The 25,071-nt window shown below is 37.3% G+C and overlaps 1 protein-coding gene across 4 annotated transcripts in view; it reads right to left on the bottom strand.

The window, feature by feature from the left end:
- EPB41L5 (erythrocyte membrane protein band 4.1 like 5) overlaps positions 1–25,071 on the bottom strand; it is a 140,963-nt gene that overhangs the window by 6,787 nt on the left and 109,105 nt on the right. For 2 of the 4 annotated variants that reach the window (XM_019469374.2, XM_019469371.2), the window contains exons 19-24: positions 19,861–19,995; positions 16,316–16,380; positions 11,621–11,711; positions 9,794–9,868; positions 3,532–3,573; positions 3,033–3,163 (exon numbers count right to left, since the gene is read on the bottom strand). In XM_019469374.2, the coding sequence (XP_019324919.1) occupies positions 3,033–3,163; positions 3,532–3,573; positions 9,794–9,868; positions 11,621–11,711; positions 16,316–16,380; positions 19,861–19,995 (539 nt within the window). Of the gene's footprint in view, positions 1–2,034; positions 2,709–3,032; positions 3,164–3,531; positions 3,574–9,793; positions 9,869–11,620; positions 11,712–16,315; positions 16,381–19,860; positions 19,996–25,071 lie in introns of those variants that run through there. The other 2 variants (XM_019469373.2, XM_019469372.2) reach the window with 2 other exon arrangements.

Genomic DNA, 25,071 nt, shown 5'->3' with positions numbered 1-25,071 from the left:
TCTACTTTTTGGGAGAGTTCCTCAACGGATCTTCCACGCCTTCCTTAGATTTTATTTTTAACATGGTTAATAATTTCTAAGAATACTGCATTTTTTCTTTTTCATTTCCTGTTACTGTTGCACGGATGCAGCATCTCCTCTCTCATGAAACTATTGTTTTGTGAAGTTTTTGATGTTCACATTCCTTTCTTTCCCCCGTTTCTTTTTCAGTTTACCTGTTCTAATTAATTTTCCCTCAGACATCTGATAATTTTTGGCCCTCTTCGCACTTATGAAGGAAACACCCATTCCTATTTAAAAGTGAAGCACTGGAATGCCATTTGGAAACTATACACATAAGCACACTCCCTACACTAATGGGCTTGCAGTAGAGTCACCGGGCAGGTTTCCTGGCTATCTCATCAGGGCAGCCACAAAAGTTAGTCTCTGGGAGCCTTTTGTCTTTATTGGTCAGTTTCTCTAGAGAATAATCCTCTTATTTCTCAGCTGAAGACATTTTACTTGGCCAACAACATTCTGGAAGCTGAGAAAGAAGGAAGGTTGGCTGTCTCACCCTTCAGTGTACGGACTTTGAGTTACCTCTGCTTCAGCTCAGAGCCTTACTCTAAACAGAAACTCTTCACATCTGGAGCCCCTCTGGCCCAGCTCTTCCACAAAAAAACCTGTAGAATCATGCTGGCATGGGTACAGTGAGGTTGGGGGGCGTCTATGCTATAAATCTTTTCAACCAGTCCTCAGATTCTCAGCCCTACCTTCTGCCCCATCTTCACAAATATCTGGTACCTCCAATTCCTGAGCTCTTTCAGGGTTCTGCAGTGGAAATTGGCTGGCTTTTTTATTTTCTCAGTTTCCACCCCCTCCCCTTTTTAGGCCTAGATTTCATTTTTCCCTTCTCTGTGAAGTTGGTTACTATTATTTCTCTGCTTCCACAACCTGAAATCTTTCAACTGCTGTTGTCTTCTCCTCTATTCTTTGTTCTTGTGGTCTTATGCCTTTAAAGTAAAATTTTACACACAGCACCCAAAGTAAATCTGAATCTGTAGAGATGTGACCAGTCATCATTAAAAAAAAAAAAAAAATTACTAATTATCACACATATATATTGAAGTGCACATAGCATGAGTTTACAGCTTGATGACTTTTTGCAAATCGAACATACCTTTGTAACCAGCATGCAGATTAAAAAAAAAACAAGAAGAAAACTGAATTTGTATTCCTCAGTGACTAGTCAGGTCGCACACTGTCTTGTATGTTTATTGGCCATCTGGATGTCCTCTTGTAAACTGCCCTATTCAAGTCTTGCCAATTTTTCTATTTAGCTATTTTTTTCTTATTGATTTACAATAGCTCTTTATATATTCTAGATAGGAGTCCTTTGTCAAAGACAGAGAGATAGAGATAAATGCAAAGGTGGAAGGAAGTGCAAATATTTTCTCTCACTCTGTGGCTTCCCTTTTTGAGATCTTCCAGTTACTTCTTTTGGCAAACAGAAGTTCTTGATATAACCCAAGTTACCATTTTTTTCCTGTATGATTAAAGATTTTTGTGAGTTGTTTAAAAAATCTTTTCTGAGTTCTAGGATGTTTGTTTATGTTTTCTTCTAAAAGCTTTATTATTATTTGATGTTTCACATTCAGATCTGAAATCCATCTAGAATGGATTTTTGTGTATGGTCTGAGGTTGGGTCAAGATTAATTTTTTCCCTCACGGATGTTTAATTTGTCCAGCTGATTTACTGACAGATCATCCAGTCTGTCAGTAGCACTGCATAGCACTGCACCACCCCTTTTTCACAAATGAGGTAACTATGTATGTGTGGGTTTGTTTCTAGACTCTATTCTGTTCCACTGATTTATCTTTTTTTTTTTTTTGAGGTCTAATTGGCATATTAACATTATATTAGTTTCAGGTGCACTACTGTCATCTTTGATCTCTTTAATTCTTCTATGACTACTTTGTTTTGGGAAGGAGAGCAGACAATCTTCTTTCATCTGTCATTTTTAATTTACAAGTCCTTAAGAACGCATAAACTCAATTACAAAGCATTATCACCTGGTCCTCTACATGTAATTTCTATTTTTACAGTGGCAATTATTAGGCATATAAATGGTTAGAAAAATAACCTATTAAGATTGTATAAGGTGCTATTTGACAACTATACGTGAGTTCCCCAAGGCAAGTCCCATGTCTGCCTTATTCACTGCTGTCTTCAGTGCTGCCAAACCAGATAAAATCAAGGCCTGGTACATAACAGACATTCAATAAGTGTTTGCTGAGTGAGTGATTATATTAAAGACTGTGGAGATAAGAAAACGACTTAAAATGAAACTATCAATTTCTCTCAAGCTAATCAGCTCTAATAATTTTTTTCACTTAATTAGGAAATTTTTCTCTAGTTAGGAAAGCATCTACTTCAACTGACTTACACTCTCGGCATCCAAAGAAGATATGAGAAACAGACATAATCAGAAAAAAGTCCGAGGTGAGAATGAAAGCAACTGTACATCTTATGCAAAAGAGGCACAGTTTTGGTCCTGACAACGAAAAGCTGAAGAACTACATGCCAAGCGAAAGGTCTTTTGAGTCCAGCTTCTGTTTGTGGCATGCGATATGCTGAAATAAGCTTGTAACAGGTGTCAGTACAAGGTGTGCCAGAGCCTCACCTTGGGAATCTCCTATCTCCCTCTTATCTGTGACTCTTCACCTTACTGATGGACAACATAACAGTTAAAGCATGAAAGGAAAAGATATAAATGAATTTGAAAACAAATATAAATTTTTCAAGATAAGCCTATTAACATTTATGAAGATTTCATTAAAAAAACCTAGTAATAATAAGGCCTACTTCATAATTTTGTAGAAGACTGACAAGAAAATAGAAACACTATTCTAAATAATAAACAGAAAAAATTTACCCAGTTTCAATTAAGTTGAATTAAAGAAGAACTGACATTACTGCTATAAATATATTAATTTTACTATTTTTTCCTAACAGATGCCTAAGAATTGCAATGGAGAAATAATTTCCTCACCTGGTCACAGCATCCACCAAGAATGGTGCCGGGGCAGAAATCAGCGAGGCTGCTTCTCTATTACCATGTCCCTCCTTCCCCGCCAAGGACGGCACGCTTCCTGCCGGTCCATCAGAAAGAACACGGCTCTGCTGAGGGAGAAGACAAGGCATGTAAGCAGGGGTGACAATGCCCACCCGGGCGTCAGCCCTTCAGCTCCAAGTCATCTTCTCTAATGATTATGGTCATAAGTAAGAGCATCCTGATGGTCATGGCTGTTTGGGTTTGTTTTTTTACCATCTTTCACCTCAGATTTTTATTTCTGTTTTTGTCAGCATCCTTAATGAGCATTTACAAATAGAAAAATTAAATCACTAGTTTGAAGCCATTAAGTCCAGTTAACAGAACTCTGGGAATGCCCCCACATTTTTAGGGAAAAGCAAGAGCCTGGTTTTCCTCAGGCTTTAGCTTTACTCTGACAGGGCAACCAAAAGAAAAACCGCCAATGTCATTCACCTACCGGCACAATCCACCGTGGTGTGATCATGGATGTTGAAGATACCTAAAATAAATGTTATATATGTGTTTACTTTTAGGGAAGTCTGATTTTCATAATCATTCTCATAATGCTTTCTTCTCCTATGAAGTGCACAGTTCTTAATGGTTCCCCCTAAGCTGACACGCACTTTGAATCCAAGATCCTTTTCTATGACACAGATGCCATACTCACCACTTAAGAGGGAATCTCTTTAATTTAAAAATGTTCTACTCCAAGAATGCTGTTTCTACTTTCAGTTCCTTATTAATGGACTTCCCTCGCTCCCCAACCCTGGCATCCAGTTTAACATTTTATTTTCTGACATTTCAGTTCACTGCAAACAATCATAGCCTTCTTGGTAGCATCCTGAACAGTGGATTGTGACTAATCCAAATTAATAGCACAAAAGACGTACACAGAAAAACAAATCTGTTTATATACAGGTCATTCCCTGATTATCATGCACACGCAAACATTCATACTGCTCCTGACTCACAGGGTCTTTGTTACATTCTTTTTAATGTTTAATTTTCTAGATCTTACTTCTATGTGTAGAATTATAATTTCATGAACTCTTCCTATTTTATACAAAATCAGACTAGTCCCTAGACTGGTGGCCTTAGATCCTGATAGGAAAAAATTAACATAAGTCCAGGTCTTATTAATAAGTTAGGTGACCACCAGAAGAACAAAAATACAACATAAGACTTTCCCATCAATATAAAGTAAATGTACTTTTATCACAGGAAATAAAAAGGACAGAGAAAGAGAAAGACTACATGGTAAAAGTAAACAAAAAAATGGTTTGGCAGAAACACATCCTATAATAACCATAATTACAGTAAATATAAATGGATTAAACTCCATTTATGTAACATATAAATGTATCTATGTATATAATATGTATACAGTATATAAATTTATATATCTATATAAACTCCATTCAAATAAGACTTAAAAAACAAGATAAAAGGGCGCCTAGGTGGCTCAGTCAGTTAAGTGTCTGACTTCAGCTCAGGTCATGATCTTACGGTTCATGGGTTCGAGGTCTGTGCTGACAGCTCAGAGCCTGGAGCCTGTTCCTCATGTCTCCCTCTCTCTCTCTGCTCCTCTCTGTCCATGCTCTGTTTCTCTCTCTGTCTCTCTCTCAAAATAAATAAACAGCAACAACAAAAAAAAACAAGATGCAGCAAACTGTTGTTCACAAAGGTTCACTTAAAACCAACAGATACAAAAAGGCTAAAAATAAAAGCACAGGAGGTTATACACTAAGCAATATAAACTGAAAAAGAAAGCTAGGGTGTCAATTTTGTATCAGTCACAAAGGAAATTAAGAGAAAAAAAAGGGGCAAAGAAGGACACTTTAAAGTGCTCAAAGGAGTTTGAGAAAGTTTAATTACTGTTAATATACGTGCACCTCACAGCATATCTTCAAAATACACCAACAACTGACAGATTTAGCAATAGATGAGAAGGGAATTAATCACTAATTGATACAGGTATGAAACACACTCTAGAAACTGACAGAATATTAAAGAGAATCAGCAGATTGACTAATGAATGAATTCAGCAACTCTGTTAGACACAAAATTAACTTATAAATTCAACTGTAAAAAATTAAATACCATTCACGGTATCAACAAAATTGTAACAAAACTATAAAGTCTTTAGGACTTAACCTGCAACTTAAGAAGACTTATAGAGAACATTTATAGACTCAAATAAAGATGAGCGAAAACACAAGTATCGTGTTCATGAAAATGAAAAGATTTTACAAAAGTGCCAGGTTTTTTTTTTTTTTCAAAATAATCTATACATTTAATATAAACTGCATTAAAATGCCAGCAGAATTTTGGGGAAAATCTGCCATACTGATGCTGAAATTTATAAGAATACACGAGATATCAGCACAAAGCCAGAGTAAGAAACACAACAGTGGTAGAGCAGAAAGAGCCCACTGGATCAGAAACACACCAACTGGGAAAGGATGGATTATTTAGTAGATAATATTGGGAAAATTGGATCTTTATATGGATGAATGCAAATTTGGGTCATATCGAAACCACAACTGACCTCCTCCCCCAAAACTTCAAACTATTCTAATGGATTAAAATCTCAGTGTGAAAGGTAAAATAAAATTAAAACTAACAGAAATGAATACCTTTGATCTCAGGGGATGGGGTGGCAGATGCGGAAGGAGTTTTTTCAAACCCTACACCCCAAACAATGAGAAAAAATGAAGAATGAATGGCATCAGAATAAAAGGTTTCTGTTCAGTCAAGGCTATACACCTATTTTACTCATCCATCTCCACAGTGATAGACATAGCTTGCCTCAATCTCCTTGCTACCTGCTAAAATGACACAGTGATAAAAATGCCTCAGATGTGTTAATACACAGATTATGAGAACATATTTTTAATATCTAAGACTGACATATGATTAACAACTAGACTGACTATACAAGAAATTCCTGAAATCATCAGGAAAAAGACAGGAAACCTGGTAGAAAAATGGGTAAAAGAAATGAATAGGTGACTCACTCACAGGGGAAACTTAAATCAGCAATAAAACAATGGAGGAAATATACCATTTAACTCATGTGAACTGTAACAATGAGACAAACCCATAAAGATGGAACACATTAGACAATCAGATAAAACGCAGTGTAAGGAAAAACTGGTAGGAATGTAACTGTGGGAGCCATTCTGGGGGCAGAGAGCAATATCCAGTATTCATATATGCACGCAATTCAGCAATACTACTTGTGGGTATTTATCCCACATTCTCCCACAGTACCTTCAAAGAAATGTGAGGTTGTTCTTTGAAGTTATATTAGTTGCAGGTGTACAATATAATGATTCAACAATTCTAGACATTTCTCAGAGCTCATCAAGGTAAGTGTACTCTTAATCCCCTGCACCTACGTCACCCATCCACCCACCCAACTCCCCTCTGGTGACCACCAGTTTGTTCTCTGTATTTAAGAGTCTGTTTTAGTATTTGTCTCTTTTTCCTCTGTTCATTTGTTTGGTTTCTTAAATTGCACACATGAATAAAATCACTTGTCTCTGTCTCCCTTATTTCACTTAACATTATGCCCTCTAGCTCCATCCATGTTGTTGCAAATGGCAAGATTTCATTCTTTTTTATTACTAATATTCCATTGTATGCATATACCACAACTTCTTTATCCATCCATGTAATATCAGTCGATATTTGGGTTGCCTCTATATCTTGGCTATTATGAATAATGCTGCAATAAACATATGGGTGCACAGATCTTTTTGAATTACTGTTTTCATTTTCTTTGGGTAAATACCCAGGAGTGGAATTACTGGATCATATGGTGATTCTATTTTTAATGTTTTGAGGAACCTCCATACTGCTTTTAGCAGATGTTTATCTAAATAAATATATGAAAGTTTCCTGGAAGGACACACAGCAAATACAGTAGAATGGGTGCCTCGGAGGAAAAGGGGAATGGAAGCCAGGAATGGAGGCCAAAGGAAAACAAAAGAAGACAAACAAAAGAAGACCTGCATGGACCTAAGAAGATAGTCTGCTGTGGCCTGAGAGATATAATTTGGGCATCTGACTTTAAAAAAATTGGATACTATCCTATTGGTCTTAGAGATATCTTGTCACAAATTTGTTACATATTTACTAATTTCCAAACTGATCGGAATCTTAGCGCTTTCCAGAACTTTTTCCCTAGCCTTAGTAATAGATATTTCTGCTATAAATTTTAGATTCTTTCTGCCTTTGTTCCTCTCAGGGAAGATAGAACTTTATGATTATAATTTGCACACTCCTTGAGAATGCTAACTATAAATGAGGTAAACATAAAAATATAATAAAAACCCTTCCCTCAATAAAATGCACTTTACTTATTTAATTTTTTTAAATGTTTTATTTATTTGAGAGAGAGAGAGAGAGAGAGAGAGAGAGCACACAAGTGCGGGTGGGGAGCAGAGAGAGAGGGAGAGCACAGAATCCAAAGCAGGCTCCAGGCTCTGAGCTGTCAGCACAGAGCCTGATATGGGGCTCGAACTCACGTGCCGTGATATTATGACCTGAGCTGAAGTGGGATGCTTAACCGACTGAGCCACCCAGGCGCCCCAATGCATACTTTATTTAAATATCTATAATTTTTTATAGCTTTACTGTTTTATTTGTACAGTTTTACTGTTTTCAGTGATGAAAAGTTTTGTTGAATTGTTTTTCAGAATACAATAGCCTTCTTAAAGCCAGTTTAAAATTAATGGGAAAATAAAATCTCACAAAAAAACAGGAATACCTGAAAAAAATAAAAATTAGAAAGTACAGAACTTATATTGGCAGGGCTATAATGACAAACTTTAATACAGGAAGTCTTGAATGAGAAAAACATTGTATTCTTAGCTAAGAAGAAAAATTATTACAAATTTGGCAATTTCCTCAAATTAACTTATGAATTTAATGTATTTGCAAATAAAAACCCAAAGGATTTTGGAGGGGTAGGACCTGAAAAAAAATTCTATAATTCTTCTGAAAGAAGTAATAAGCAAAAGTAACAAAACAAAACAGCTACATAATGATGCCTGGCTGACCTTACTGTATATCAAAATCAGTTAAAAAGCTAGTTATTAAAAGAGTGTTACAGACCTAGTAATGGAGAAATCTGTAAGTGTAACAGAACAGTCCAGATGCAGAATCTAAAATACATCATATTCTAAATTTTGATTTAAAATAAAAAAGCATTCTTAATTTTTAGGGAAGGGAAAACATATTAGTGACACAAAAGGGTTGTTTCATCAATTTGATTTTCATCACTCTATCCACTTATGATAGAGTGTACATGGAATAAGGTTCTGAGTTAGGCCCCAGGGATTCCTTCTCTGGCCTTTAGGCCATCTTACATTAATCTTCAAAGTTCCTTTTTTTTTTGTCTTTATAAAGGATTACCATGGCCCAATACTGACAATATCCCTTTTATCTTCTGCCTATCCACTTCTCCAGATTTGTGATTTATTCTTATCCTTTGGTCAAGTCTCTGTTTATTGATCTAAGCTGGTGGTTCCAAAAGAGTAGTTCCCAAACCACATCTGCATCACCTGGAACATGCGAGAAATGCAACTTCTCAGGCCCCAACCCCCGACACCAAATCAGAAACTCTGAAGGTGGAGCCAGTAATCTTTGATGCACCCTCCAGATGATTCTGATACACACCTAAGTTTAAGAACTAAAGATCTAAGCAAACACCCAGCTGCACAGAAAGCACTATCTGTACTTCCAAGCCTTAAGAATGACTTGTAGTTCCCAAAGCAGTTCTTGTCATGTTACTCAGAAGACACTAAATGAGTTATTTGTATACCTTTCATCCCTACGTCTCTGGCAGGAAAGAACTGTTTCTTATTTGTATTATAATTCAGCCATAGTATCCAACAGAGCATCTTCCATACTGCAGTAACAATCAATATGTTCAATGCCAACCATTCTTATGCTCTATACCCTTATTGTTTTAACTCTATATTTATCCCCAGTCTTCCTCTCATGTTATTTAATATAATGTTGAATAACAAAGAGGCTTATAGTAACATGTGGTTTCTATAAAGTGACACATAAATTCAAAGTGGTGAAATTTTAGTAGAAAGGCAAAGCCAAGTGGTTACTGAAGTATGGCCCCTTATTAAATGAACAGTTTTACTATATGGTTAAAAAGGCAAAATTTGGGGGTGCTTCAGTTGGCTAAGCGTCTGACTCTTGATTTCAGCTCAGGTCACCATCTCACAGTTCATGAGATCAAGCCCTGTGTGGGGCTCTGCACTGACAGCATGGAGCCTACTTGGGATTCTCTCTCTCTCTCTCTCTCTCTCTCTCTCTTTCTCTCTGCCCCTCCCCCCTACTTACACACACACTCTCTCTCTCAAAATAAACTTTTTTTTATTTAAAAAAAATTTTTTTTAACATTTATTTATTTTTGAGACAGAGAGAAAGCATGAACAGGGGAGGGTCAGAGAAAGAGGGAGACACAGAATCTGAAACAGGGCTCCAGGCTCTGAGCTGTCAGCACAGAGCCCAACGCGGGGCTCGAACCCATGGACCGCCAGATCATGACCTGAGCCAAAGTCGGACGCTTAACCGACTGAGCCACCCAGGCACCCCAATAAACTTTTTTTAAAAAAAGGCAAAGATTGGAATGTAGCAGGAATACTTTTCAAAACAGAAATTCCTTTCCACTTTGCTGTTTTAAGCATATTTACCTGAGGTGTGATTGTGTGGTCAATTAGATTCTCAGTCAGAGATAAAAGCAAGGCATCCAATTCATCTGTAGCATCCTAGGGAAGATAAAAAATACATACCTGTTAAATGAATCATTAACCACCTAACTAAATTTTTTCCGCATTTTCTCAATTTACAATTCTGACTCAGGCCTGCTTGGTGTTAACCTTTAAAAAAATCCAGGACATTCAGGAATCATAGTTATTATAGTGATTCCACTTTTGCTTGAAGGGGAACCAGACTACAATCAGAAGCTGAAAAAGATAAAGAATCATGTGAATTTTTACAAAGCTACTCTTTTTAGTGAGACAAAACTCGGGTAAGGTTAAGACCGTCCTGGCTCTTAGTTCTTAGACTTGAAGAGAGAGGTAAAAAGGTTCAGCATAGGAGACAGTGAGTGAAGAAGATGCCTAAATTACAAACACTGCTTTATCCAGATGTGCCAGTACATCACTGTTTACAGAAGAGTACAATATGAACTTCCCCCATAAATGTTAATTAACACTTTTTAATTACTATTTGAAGCACCTTATGGAAGATGCAGCTCTGTACTATAGAAGAGAGAGATAGAGAGACAAGGTAGGTAGGTAGGAAGAACTTAAAGAGAATAAAAGATAAAATTCCAATCTGGAAATAAAAGAAGAATTCAGGGTCTAGTACACATAACAAAAAGGCCCTTGGTTTATACAGTTCTATTTCCACCTATCTGCCTTGAGGCTGTGGTCAATCTCCTCTTTATGTCTCAACATTCAACTTAATTTTAATCACACATAGGAAAAAGTTGTTCTCTCACTTCTCACATCTCCCTCCTCTTATACCAACCCTCCCCCCACCCCCCCACCCCCGCCGTGGCCTGGGTGAGTGCCCCAAACAGCGTGTATCTGTCTCTACCACAATGTATTAAAATTCTGTTCCCCAGTGGAATATAAGCAGTTTGAAAAAAGAAGCCGTGTTTCATTCACTTCTGAATTTTTGAAACTAGCGTGTTGTCTGGTACATATTACAAATGCAATAAATCTTTGAATTAAATGTCCTCCTCTGTTCCAAAAAATCTCAGGTTCCACTTCAATTTCAATGACCAACAATGTCAATATGGCTTTTTAGAATTTTAATTAGCAGAAAGGAAGCTCCTAACTGAAGATATTTTAGGTTGGATTTTTTTTAAACCCAAAAGTCTGAAAAATTATACACCTAAATATTAACTATACATTGTCTTTGGATAGTGGGAATATAGGAGATTCCTAATTTTTTCTCTTTATGAAGGATTTGGCAAATTTCTACAATAAATGCATTTATGTAGTTAAAGAGGTAAACGTTTATTTGCAAGGACAATTTCTTATTTAACTTGCAAATTAAAACACTCAGTGGGCAATGAACTGGGTTTCTCTGATTTCTAGACTGATACAGGTGTCACAAGTGGCTATCAGGAAGGCAGGGGCTGTGATGACCTGGTTAATACTGCCAACACAATGATAGGTTGCTGGTGTTTCAATTAATATTTATTTAGTGCCTACTATGTGTCATCTATCATTTGAGACACTAGGGAGGCATAGCCAGCATGAAAAAAAACAAAAATACAAAGAGCACCTAAAACAAAAGGCCAACAAATAACAGAGAAACTGAAGAAACCCCGTGATACTCTTGTGAGAGATCTGACAATAGGATTCTCCCTAGAGAACTGAGGCTCAATGCTTTTCTTACAGCTTAAGTTCCGGTATCCACCAGAAATCACCAGATGTCTATGATTATACTGCAGGACTCAACTCAGTATGGTCTTCAGAGAAACCTTCAAAAGTAAGGGTTGTTACCTTAAGAACAGAACCATTTGCTGCAGGTGTGGTATGCATCAGAGCAAGAGAATCTTCAGGAAGGGGCACATTATTCTCATTTAATACAGCACTGGAAGAAAAAGATAAATTCACATCATGGAGCACCTATACAGGCATAGGGAGCATTTTCAAAGAAAGGGCTTCACGAAGAAGAGTAATGCTTCACGTAGAGGAAGAAGAAATGACAATTTGTGAGGGGCGTGATGGCAGTCAGTGTTGCACTCATATGCCTTTGTGAGACCCTTCCCCATCTACCATGTAACAATTTTCATATCCACATCAGACTCATTCACAGATGGATCAAAATGGCAGACTACTTTACTTCCCTCTTAAATCTTACTGAAGGTTCAGAAAAGATTTATCTTAAAATAAGGCAGATACACCAAAAAGATAAATCAAGTGACTGATTAAAAAAAATTTTTTAATGTTTATTCATTTTGAGAGAGAGAGAGAGAGAGAGAGCGAGAGAGAGAGCACGCATGAGTGGGAGAGGGGCAGAAAGAGAGGGAGACACAGAATCTGAAGCAGGCTCTAGGCTCCGAGCTGTCAGCACAGAACCCGATGTGGGGCTCGAACTCATGAACCACGTGATCATGACCTGAGCTGAAGTCAGACGCTTAACCGACTGAGCCATCCAGGTGCCCCCAAGCGACTGATTTTTAAAAGCTGTTATCAAATACATGGATGGGAAACCTTGGTGGACTAGAAATGAATCAGAATACCTGAGATATGGGAGAACAGTCAGGAAACCAGAGGGAGAAGCCAACACTTAAGGACACAGGCTGCAGAGCTCTGCTGCAGAAGGCAGAAGCCACATCTAGAGTACTCCAGATATTACAACAGGATTAGCCAGATGACAGGATGCCAGAGAATCTGCTACCCGAAGGCCTGGCCGGAATCACAGTGGTGTCTAATCCCAGATAAGAATAGTGAGAACAGGAGCAGCGTTACAGATGGCTTCAACACCAGGGAGGAAAGGGGGAAATCTAGAGCCAAAGACCGTCATCCACCAGGAAAACACATCCAGCAGGAAACCCCAGTCCTTCCTAATGTCACTGAAAAGTGTGCAAACAGGAGCAGTTCCTGTCCAATCCTACAAGGAGAATGAGAAAAAATAAGAAATAAATCCCAGAGTGAAAAAGTGAAGTGGAAGCTATGACTGTTGCATCCACAACTCTGAGGCAAAAAGAGGCAAGGAAACAAAAAAAGAAGAAATAGTTGTGAGAAACAGAGCAGCAATCAAGATGTTTCAATTAACGGATACTAGACATTCAAGAAGATAATGACTTATGATTTTCCAGAACTGAAAAAAGACATAGGTCTTCAGATGGAAAGGCCACCTTGAATACTAACAAAAAAAAAAAAAAAAAAAAAACAACTGTTTTAAACCTATTCTTAGACCATACAGTAATGAAAATGAAGAACTTCAAGAATAAGCAAGCAGGAAAGCCTAAAAAAGAAAAAAATATAACTTTGTGCTTCAGAAAGAAGAAACAGCTCAGAGGAAAAGATTCAATGTAAGAAAAAGTGAGCATTAAAAGGAGTGAAACAACATGTTTTACAATGAATTCTCCCACACCTTCAAGAAAAGATTAGTCATATGTACTTTACACTGCTGCAAAACATGGAAAGAAGAAGATGAAAAGATTCCGCAGCCATTCTGCTCAGTGTTATGTCATGACCCAGCAAATTCACTCCCATGTAGGTATACACCCTAAAAAAATCCTCACAACATGTGTAAGGAAGAACATGTACAACGTTAATTTGGAACAAACCCTGGTCCATTAATAAAAGAATAAACTGTGACTGACTTAGGTAATGGCAGTTACAATGAAGGAACTATGGATAATTTTTTAAAATTCAGATATGTCAAAACAAAACCCACTAAATTATATTCTTTAAATGGGTGAATTGCATATTTGTTTATTTATTTATTTATTTAGAGCATATACACACAGACAAGCGAGGGAGAGAGGGAGGGGGAGAGGAAGAGAGGAAGAGAGAGAGGGAGGGAGGGAGGGAGGGAGGGAGGAAGAGGAGGAGAGGGAGGGGGAGGGGGAGGAAATCTTAAGCAGGCTCCACGCTCAGCCCAATGCAGGGCTCGATCCCACAACCCTGGGATCATGACCTGAGCCGAAATCAAGAAGCAGATGCTCAAGTGGCTAAAGCCACCCAGGTGCCCCTTCCCCCACCATAGCATTTAAATTTTATCTCAATAAAGCTGTTACTACAAAAATAAATGATATGCATAGCCATTTCTCCAAAGTAAAAAAGACATCCAACATCCTCAGTGAATCAAAAGTCAAACCACAATGAGACATGCTTCATACTCTCTAGGATGGCTATAATTCTAAAGATGGAGAACAATGAGCACTGGAAAGAATGTGGAGAAAGTGGTACCCATATACACTGTTGGTGGGAACAGAAAATGTCGCTATTTTGGAAGACAGTTTGGCAGTTCCTCAAAAGTTGAACCTAAGAGTTACCAAATGACTCAGCAATAACCCTCCTGGGTATATATGAATAGAACTGAAAGCATGTCTACAAAAATTATTTTTTGTTGTTGTTTATTTATTTTGAGAGAGAGAGAGAGAGAGAGAGAGAGAGAGAGAGACAGAACACAAGCAGGGGAGGGACAGTGAGAAAGGGACAGAGAAAATCTCAAGCAGCCTCCACTCTGTTAGTGTGAAGCCCAATGCAGGGCTCAAACTCATGAACTGTGAGATCATGACCTGAGCCCAAATCAAGAGCCAGACACTTAACCAACTGAACCACCAGGCACCCCCAAAATTCTCTTATGTGAATGTTCACGGCAGCTTTATTCATAATTGTCAAAAAGTGGGAACACAAGTGTCCATCAATTGATACATGGATAAACAAAATGTGGTCTATCTACAAAGTGGAATATTATTCAGCCCCGAAGAGGAGTGAAGTACCAATACATGATACACTACGGATGAACCTTCAAAACATTCTGTTAATTGAAACAAACCAGACACAAAGGCCACATATTGTGTGATTCCTTTAGATGAACTGTCCAGAGTAAGCAAATCCAGTATGTGGAGAGACTGCAATGGGTATAGTGTTGCTCTTAGAGGTGATGACCACGTTATGGAATTAGATTACTGGTAATGGTGCAAAACTTTGTCAACATACTAAAAAGCACTGAATTGTATACTTATAAAGGGAAAATGTTATGGTACGGAAATTACAACTCAATAAAAAAAGATAAGGAAAAACAGTCTATACCTACTACAGCAAAATGTGAAGATAGTACAAAGCTTGACATTTGGTACACAGACAATATATAATCTCCACAGTTTTCTAGAACCTTGAAATATTAAAAGGAGATACAGTAATTTTTAAAAGTGTGGTATGGCATGGGGGGAAAAAAAGATTAGAGAGAAGATTAACAAAAAAGGAAAAGGTCCCGAAATAGACCCAAGCATAAACAGGAACTTAAACACATCTTAAAGGATACATTTCAAATCCTAGGGGGAAATTAGATTATTCAAAATATCAGCAGCCATTTAGAAAAACAAATCTAGAAGTTGGGAGTACATTCTAGGGTGTTTCCAGCAGTAAGAGTTCAATGCAACTGGGCAGTCCTATCCCCATTATTTTCCTATTGGAAAAAAAAAAAAATTTTTTTTTAATGAAGTTCTAAAAGACTCTAAATAATAACAGTATTTAAAGTGTTGTGGGCCAGGAGTGGCTGGGTGGCTCATTCAGTTAAGTGTCCAACTCTTGATTTCGACTCAGGTCATAATCTCACATTTCAGATCAAGTCCCATGTCAGGCTCGGTGCTGCCTTGGGATTCTCTCTCTCCGTCTTTTTCTGCCTCTCCCTTGCTTGCAATTGCACACATTCTCTCAAAATAAATAAACTTTAAAAAAGAATTTAAAAATTAAATGTCGTGGGCCAAATGATTTACTGAAGTTAATTAAAAAGTTAAATTGTAATTCTAGTTTTACCCTGATCACCAATTAGTATGTTTGTTGAATACTAACTACACAATACGAAGCATGCTATATGCTTTAGGGCTATGTTGGTTACAGTACCTGGAACTGAATAAGATTAATCAGGAAACTGCTCACTGAATACATTTTGAATAATGGGAAAAGAAATAGCACTCATTCATTCAACAATGTTTAGCACCAACTAAGCACAAAACACTGGATACACAGTGATGAACAAAACAATTGGCACAGAGCAGGGGATAAAAGCCTAGCAAAACAAATAAATGGCCTAATACTCATTAAAGGAAAGAGACACAGAAGGGACTTAAAACAGCAAAGAAATTTATGTGAATAATGTAAGAGCCCATAGTAGAAAGTTTGTAAGAACAAAGCCACTGTGATAATAGGATGGCACTGAAGTTAAGAGAAATAATATACATTCCTCACCATGCAGATTAAAAATATCTTTAAAGGTCGCTTTTGCTCTGCAGTAGAAGGATGAGAATGTAGAGACTATTAGAATTATCTCTAGATAATCTAAAACTAGGAAGTAAACAGCTATGATGTAATGGATACAAGAGTGAATTCAAGCTATCTTTCAAATAGATATCCTGAAATTATTTGGGGATACACTGAAGAACAGGAAAAAAGAGCAAAAAAGCAAAGTTAAGAGGAAAAGAACATCAAATTAATTCAGTCTAACCCAAACTGTACCTGTTTGTGGCAGCATCCTGAGCATGTGCGTTTTTATGACTTAATAAGCTATCTTCTCTTGTAACCTGAGAAAATGAAGAAAAAAAAAAGTAAATCTTTGTAAGGATACTAAAGTAATAAGGAATTTACACATCTTTCCAGTAAAAACAGAAATATCACTTTGCTTCAGTTCCAGAGGTAATCATACCTTACATATGGAAATACCAGTACCTCACCTAGTGCAGTCTCACCCATACCCAAATTAATAATCCACACTTCTACTTCAATAGTACACAAATTTACGCCCTTTACTAGACAGCTCTCAATTATTTAAGACACCATGGTGTGTTAGTCAATATATACAGAATCCCAAAAGATTCGATGTCAGAATTTTTTGAATTTACCTGATAAAAAGAAGAGACAGATACTAAGCTGCATATTTGGCTTTTTATTTTTCCCTGAACACAAAAGGTATGTTAGGAGGAAATTCTAAAATATTTTTCTGAGGGGATCAGTTTTTTCTCTTAACTTGATTGAGGTATCATTTACATAGAGTAAAAAGCACATTGTTAACTTTTTTTTTATTTTTTTAAATTTACATCCAAATTAGATAGCATATAGTGCAACAATGATTTCAGGAGTAGATTCCTTAGTGCCCTTTACCCATTTAGCCCATCCCCCTCCCACAGCCCCTCCCATAACCCTCATGTCTCGGGTCCATGAAATACAGCCAGACCAACACTAAACCATCCTACACACCTAGAAAACTGATTGGAGCACACGTTTTTAATGTGTGGTTTGATGAATTTTGAAAAATATATACAGGTGCATAACCAACACCACAATCAACACGTGCAACACTGTCACTACCCCCACAGTGTTCCCTTGAGGCTTCCAATGCAACCCCATCAAAAACCCTGACACACGGCAAACAATGAGCTGTATGTCCTATAGTTTTATACACATGGAATCATAATGCCTATCTTTTCAGTGTCTATCTCTTTAGAATAGCATGACGTTTTTGAGATCCACCCATGATGCTCATGTATCACCAATTCATTCCTTTTTATGTGCTGAGTAGCATTCCACTGTATGAATATACCACAATTTGTTTACCTGTTTACCTGCTGATGGACATTTGGGTTTTTCCTAGTTTTTAGCGACTTCAAATAATGCTAAGAACATTCATGTACTAATAACCTGTATGAACCTACGTTTTCATTTCTCTGGGGTACATACCTCAGAGTGGATCTGCAGGGTCATGTAGGAATTGTGTATTTAATACATTGTCAAATGCTTCGTAAAGTGCTTGTAACGTTTTATATTCTTACCAGCAATGTGCACTGCAGGAGTGCCATCACTGCTAACACAGGGATGGTCAGTTTTTAATACTGGCCATTTCAGTGAATGTGTTTTTCAGCACGCATGTGATGCTAGCTGTAGACTTTTTTCGTTGATAACCTTTATCAGGCTGAACAAGCTCCATTCTATTTCTAGTTTGCTGTGAGCATTTACCATGAATGGGTGTTGATTTCTGTGAAATGCCTTTTCCATATGAATTGAGACAATTTTCTTTACTTTTTAATATGGTCAACTACAGAGGTTTTTAAATTATAAACCGACTTTTTTCCTGAGATAAACCCTACTTGGTCTATTTTGTTAAGGATTTTTGAGTCTATGCACAAGAAGGGTATTAGTCTATAGTTTCTTTTCATATGAAATCTTTTGCTGGTTTTGGTATACCAGGGTAATACTAGTATCATTAAATGAGTTGGGAAGTGCTTCCTCCTCTTCTATTTTCTGAAAGAGTTTGTATGGAACAATTATTTCTTCAGTAGATTTCCCAAATGAAGGCATCTGGCCCTGGATTTTTCTTCATGGGGAAGTTTTTAACTGTAAAATAAAATCTTTTTATTTTAGGGCTATTGACTTTATTTTTCTCTTCTTCAAGTCAAGAAAAGTCCCAAAGTGGAAATATCATGTAAGGTAACAACAGTAACAACTACCGCCACTGCTAATACAACACACAGCTTCAATACTTGATCAAATGCTGTTTATGTGCCAGGCACTCACCATTCCATGTCCTCTACATTTACTGTCCTTATAACCCACCTTAAGGTAGGTACTACCATTATCTTTTCTTAAACACGATTGAACTGAGGCTTAGAGAAACTAACTTGCCAAATCACAACACTAGTATGTGGTAGACTAGAAAGGGATTCAAACTCAAGTTGTCTGATTCCAGAGCCTGTATCATCATATTTCATATTTACTTTTATATACAAATATCATGCTTTATGTTTACACTAGGGGGAGAGGATAAATAACCAAAGCATGAACAATATTCCTCAAATCTTCTCAGGTTCTGTTCAAGGCTTGTGCCTGGGGACAGGATGGGTAAAGTGCATCTTCTCAACAAGATATTTTGAAATCCTAGTTGATAACATGACTTGGTGAGACGGGCCGCTGTCCTGATTTTAGTACGGAGGGTAAGTCTGAAAGTTAGGGAGCACCAAGGGAAAGCAGACTCTGACAGCATGAATGCCATAAACTTCATGGGGGCTGGTCCTTGAAGGCCTTGAAGGCTGTGAAGGGCATGGCATCCTTCACAGTGTCACAGCCAACTCCTTCACCTTGCAACTGTCACTACTGTGACATGCAACTTTACCAAACTGAAGTCAGATGGGTGGTGGGAAGTAGCAGACTGCTAAAGACCTGAAACCACAGACAGTATTGACAGGAATCTAAAAATCATTAGATTTTCTGGCTATAAAAACGGCAAAGATTAGGGACTCACTTCCACAGGAATTTGGAAGGGTTTCCTCCATCCAAGGGAAGGGAAGCAAAAATAATATAAAAACAGGGAGGGGGACAAAACATAAGAGACTCATAAATATGGAGAACAAACTGAGGGTTACGGGAGGGGTTGTGGGGGGGATGGGCTAAATGGGTAAGGGGCACTAAGGAATCTACTCCTGAAAACATTGTAGCACTATATGCTAATTTGGATGTAAATTATAAAAAAAAAATTAAAATTAAAGGGAAAAAAAGTTTTTTTTTTAATTTTTTAAAAATTTATTTATTTATTTTGAGAGAGAGAGAGCAAGTGGGGAGGGGCAGGGAGAGGGGGAGAGGGAGAGAGGGAGAGAGAGAGAATTCCACGCAGCAGGCTCTGAGCTGACAGCACAGAGCCTGATGTGGGCTCAAACTCACGAATGGTGAGATCATGACCTGAGCTGAAATCAAGAGTCAGATGCTTAATCGACTGAGCCACCCAGGTGCCCCTAACAAAAGTTTAAAAAAAAAAAAAAAGTTCTTACACCCTAGAGGGTCTTTACTCTCAACTTTTTCTCCCATGACTGCCTCCTCTTAAACTAGCTTAGACTTAGACTTGGGAAGGCATTCTGCCATCCTGAGCCTGTTTCTGGGAACTACTCGCTGTCTGCAATCACTAGCTAGGTCACCCTTATTTAACACTCATGTACTTTATGTGTCTTCAGGGTTCTCAGCTGTAAGTCTCATTTATTTCCGCTTCATCAGGACTCTCCCCATTAAAGGCAGCTTACCTTATGCACTGCTTCTGCTTCTACTTGAGCCTTCAAAATGTTACTCTTCAAGTCAGGAGGAACTCTCCTGGCATTCAATCCTGGGCTCTCAATGGCATTATTAAGACATTTCTCAGTCAACTTCACCACCTCCTCCTAGATATTAAAAATACAGTGTAAGCAACTCTGGCGGGCTATAGTTATACAGAAATAGGAAAGGGGCTGATGAAAGTTCATATTCAGACAACCAGGATATCACGTGTCTTAAGCCTTCCTATCCTATTCCAGGAATAGTCCCCTCCCACCATAAGCAGTTTCAAACTAAGACTCAATAGTCAGAAACATGAAATACAAATTGGTAGAGATCTCTAGAAATCATCTAGCCCAACTTCCTGCCTTAAAGCTACTGAAGAACTGACTACATCATCCAGGACAGATGCCTGAGTTAAATCACACATGGAGAACATGTGCCATTTGCTGTAATTAACTTCAACCGGATTTTAGGTTAGGCCCTACACAGGCTAATCCCTGTAATTCTGGAGCTGTCATCAGGCAGATGATTTTGCTTGGGATTATGTTATATAGCCACAGTCACTCTCAGGTACAGACTTATGAAAATGACAGAATAAGGCACAAGTCCAGTCAGTGAAGATCTTAATGAAAACATTATAAACAAACCATTATGAAAAGAAATAAATGGAAGGAAGCAAATTAAGAAGTTTAAATTATCTGTACTACAACTGATACCTTAAAATGAATGACTACAACAACAATTATCATTATTATTACGTGCTTGCTATTTAAGGCTGATCTAAACAACAGACTGACTCTAAACATTTTCTTAGTCTCACACACAGCTTCTGTTCTGTAAAACAGGCTAGCTGCCATGTATGGGATTATATACTACACCATTCTTTCAGATTTGAAAAGATTTAATTAACGTGCTTATTCTGATTTGGTGTTTCTCAGTGTGGTTTCCACACATCTGCCTCCAGGGGGGCCCCTAAAATCTGAATGTTTAACAAGCTCCTCTATGTGATTCTAACACACATGTAAGTCTGAGAATCACCATTCTGGACTAACTCTATGTCTGTAACTGCTTAGTGTTTGGAATGATTCCTATTAATTGCAGGAAGTTCCTTACATCCTTCTTCAATCATGACTAGTTCACACTGTATGATCCAGGAATCCCACTTCTGGGTATATATCCAAAGGAAACAAAATCACTATCTTGAGTAGGTATCTCCCTCCTGTGTTTACTGTAATATTATGCACAGTAGCCAAGATATGGAAACAACCTAAGCATCCACCGACGGATGAATGGAGTAAAAATGTGGTGAGTGAGTGTATGTACATATATAAAATATTATTTACGTTTAAAAACAAGGAAGTCTTAGCATAGCCAACATATCCAATAATACTGTAGTAACTTTGTATGGTGACAGATAGTAACTACACTTATAGTGAGCATTTTATAATGCTTGTAATTGTAGAATCATTATGTTATACATTTGAAACTAATATAAAACTGCATGTCAACTATACTTCAGTTTTAAAAAAGAAGGAAATCTTGCCATTTGCAACAACATACATTACGCTAAGTGAAACAAGTCAGAGAATGACAAATATTGCATGGTATTACTTACATGTGGACTCTAAACAAACAAAAAATCCAACTCAGAAACAGAGTAGAATGGTGGTTGCCAGGGGCTTGAGGGTAGGAAAATAGGTAAAGCTTGGTAAAAAGGTACAAACTTTCAGTTATAAAATGAATTAAATTCTGAGAATCTAATGTATAGCATGGTGACTATAGCTAATTATACTGTTCTGAATACTTGAAATTTGCTAATTAAGCACTGTCACCAAAACCCAAAACAAAACAAAAAGGTAAATACGTGAGGTGATGGATATATTTATTAATTCAGTTGTAGACATCATTTCACAATGTATATGTATATAAAATCATCACATTGTATTCCTTAAATATAATACAAATTCATTTGTCAATTATATCCTAATAGTATATATATAGGGAAAAATCATGGCTAATTCAAAATAGTTTGACATTTTCTTTTCAGAGTCAATTATGTTGCAGACTTGAGATTACTTGGTAATTATTGAAATTTGCAAGTTATAGGATTCTCAGAGCAACCTGCCTATATTACAAACAAAGACAAGAATTCAACACACATCTCACAAGTAAAAGTATAAACTGTCACCATCTCCCAATTTTTGCAAAAGTATAAAGGCTTTAAAATTGCCTATACTTCTACCTATCACTTCCTTTCCAGGAAAATAATCAGATGATTGAAGGTATTTATTTATAAGGCTGTTTGTCACAGCACTGATTATGACAGTGAAAGTTAGCAATAATCTAAATGTCCAACAGGGAACTGAGTAAACACAATGGTGACATGGGCATGCAATTTAACTACTGTCTGTAATAGGTCATTGATAAAGAAAGATGTTTACAATCGATTAGTTTTAAAAAGCAATTGTCCCTGCACTTTTATTTTAAAAAAATACATCACATTTAAATGTTTGGAAATTATTTATCTTAAAACCGTTAACTGTAGTTATCTCTTAGCAGTGAATAACGGAAGATTTAAAATTTCCTGCTTTTAAAAATCTGTATCTTCTATAATTATGATGTATGAGAACATTAAAAAATTACTGATATACAGTTGAGTGTAACAGCTTTAAAACACTTTCACTTTCTTTTATTATAGTACATAATTCCAGTGGCAGCCAGTTACTATGCCACTGATAGTCCATCTTGGAAGGCCACAAGAAAAGCTCTCCACTCTCCCCCTATTTGCCTAAAAGCAGAACATAAACTTACAAAAGTATCCCTCCTCCCCACTCCACCAAGAAGGACAAAGATTAATCCCTGGGTACTTCAGACCCTTCTCAATGAAAAGCAAGGAATCAAATCTGCGTAACAACCTTACTCTTATTTATCAGACTTTTCCTTATAACTTTCTCATAACTGGCTTCCCCTGCATCTTTCAACTCTAGCTGAAGGTGGTATTCAAGCAGGAATTCTAAGCTGTCTCTGAGAGTTATTCATTTTTTCCTGGGTTAGGAAACTTGTTTTTCTCTTGTTACTCGGTCTTTTGTCACAGAGGTCTCAGCCAAGAACTCAAGAGGGTACGGGGAAAATTATTTACCAATTATTGCCAAGCAGGAAATATTTGCCTTTGCATTCATAAAAAGTATAATTTCTACTTACTAATTACATGATATGTACCAGCTCACTGATTTCTGGAGAAGTATGGCCGTTGCACAGCTAATGTCTGAAGACTGCCTCCATTTCCAAAGGGAAGTTAGACTTATTCACATACCTTCTGTGTCCACTGCCCTGTGTCCAAGGCAGATGTAAAGAAAGTTAACTACTTGTAATCTGAGGGTTGATGGGGACGGGGGTTGGGAAGGTGGAAAAAATGTGAGATGGTCATTGAGGAAGGTACTTGCTGGGATGAGCAGTGGCTGTTGTATGTAAGTGATGAATCGTGGGAATCTACTCCTGAAGCTAAGACTACAATGTATACACTATATGTTAGCTAATGGGACAATAGATTATTATAAGAAGGAAGGAAAGAAAGAAAGAAAGAAAGAAAGAAAGAAAGAAAGAAAGAAAGAAAGAAAGAAGAGAGAGAGAGAGAGAGAGAAAGAAAGAAAGAAAGAAAGAAAGAAAGAAAGAAAGAAAGAAAGAAAGAAAGAAAGAAAGGTAGGTAGGTAATGACTTGCAGAATCAAGTGAAATGGTGTCACTTATGTCAAGGATAAAAATGGAGATGATCAACATACGTACATGAAGGAAATCTGACAAGAATTTACAGTTCTAAAAAAAAAAAAAAGAATTTACAGTTCTTCTCAGAAATCAGCAGAGAAAACCAGACAACTTCTAAATGCCAAGCTAGTTCACACCATCTCTGGACTTCCCTGTTCCCCTGAGTCAGCTATCCTGATCCAAATAAAACAGGACCACTAAGCAATCAATCAGCTGGGAGAAAAAAAAAAAAAAACAAACTTCTATATTTACCCCATAAACAATTCCTCTGTGTGAGCAACTCAGGACTCATTGCTCCTGCAGCTGTCAGGTCCCTGGCTTGCAACTGAAACCTTAAAATAAACTCATTTTTCTGTTTTGTTTTATTCTGTGTGCCAAGTTTGGCTTTTGAGATAGTTCTTGGTTATACCTTTTTAAAGTCTGGATACAAGCAAATCAAAAGGGTAAAAATGACAGATTATTCCAAATCATATATGGTGGCAACCTGTTGCAGATTAAGTTCTTAACTATCAAGAGAAGAGGTCAGCAAAGTATAACTCACAGGTCAAATCTAGCCCACCACCTGCTTTTGTAAATAAAATTTACTGGAACACAGCCATGCTCATTCCTATGTGGTTGCTTTTGTGTTGCAATGCCAGAGTAGTTGTAACAGAGACAGTATGGTTGGCAAGACTAAAATACTTACTATCTGACCCTTCATGGAAATAGCCCGCCAATTCCTAGTCAATAGAATACAGTTGTCATGCCCTACTTTTAATTCTTTTCCCAAAAAAGACCAGTTGCTAAAGGCCATGCATGTCTTTTTTTTTTTCTGATACTTTTCTTTCAATTTTTTTTTTTTTTTTATAATTTACATCCAAATTAGTTAGCATACAGTGCAACAGTGATTTCAGGAGTGGATTCCTTAGTGCCCCTTACCCATTTACCCCATCCTCCCTCCCACAACCCCTCCAATAACCCTCAGTTTGCTCTCCATGGGCCATGCATGTCTTAATTAGGCCACCTGTCCTCACTAATAAATGCAGTTTAACTTTTGTTACTTTAAGCATTTTTTTGGAAGATTTTATTTTTAAGTAATCTCTACACCTGACATGGGGCTCGAATTCACAACTCTGAGATCAAGAGTTGCACACTCCACCAACTGAGCCAGACAGGCACACCTTTTTAAGCACTTTTTTTGCTGACTGAAGAACAAGAAAAAAATGATTTCTAAAATGAAATCTGGAGATAAAGAAAATCTTGGAATTGCCTCAGGTAATTAAGAGGAGGAACGTAACTTGAAAAATCTATAGATCTTGATCCAGCATAAGCCCTAAAGGACTTCAAACACATAGGTCAAGCACAGAAACTGTGAATAAATTTCTAAAAAGAGGAGTTACAAAAAAGAGGGAAGAACCCCAACAATGACACTTAATCACAGCATCTCAAGGTTGGACAGAA

The sequence above is a fragment of the Panthera pardus genome, unplaced genomic scaffold (assembly GCF_024362965.1).
Source record: "Panthera pardus isolate Hobbes unplaced genomic scaffold, ASM2436296v1 HiC_scaffold_10, whole genome shotgun sequence".
Taxonomy (NCBI): Eukaryota; Metazoa; Chordata; class Mammalia; order Carnivora; family Felidae; genus Panthera; species Panthera pardus.
The sequence above is the reverse complement of the archived record's forward strand: the minus strand, read 5'-3'. Positions and strand labels throughout refer to the sequence as shown.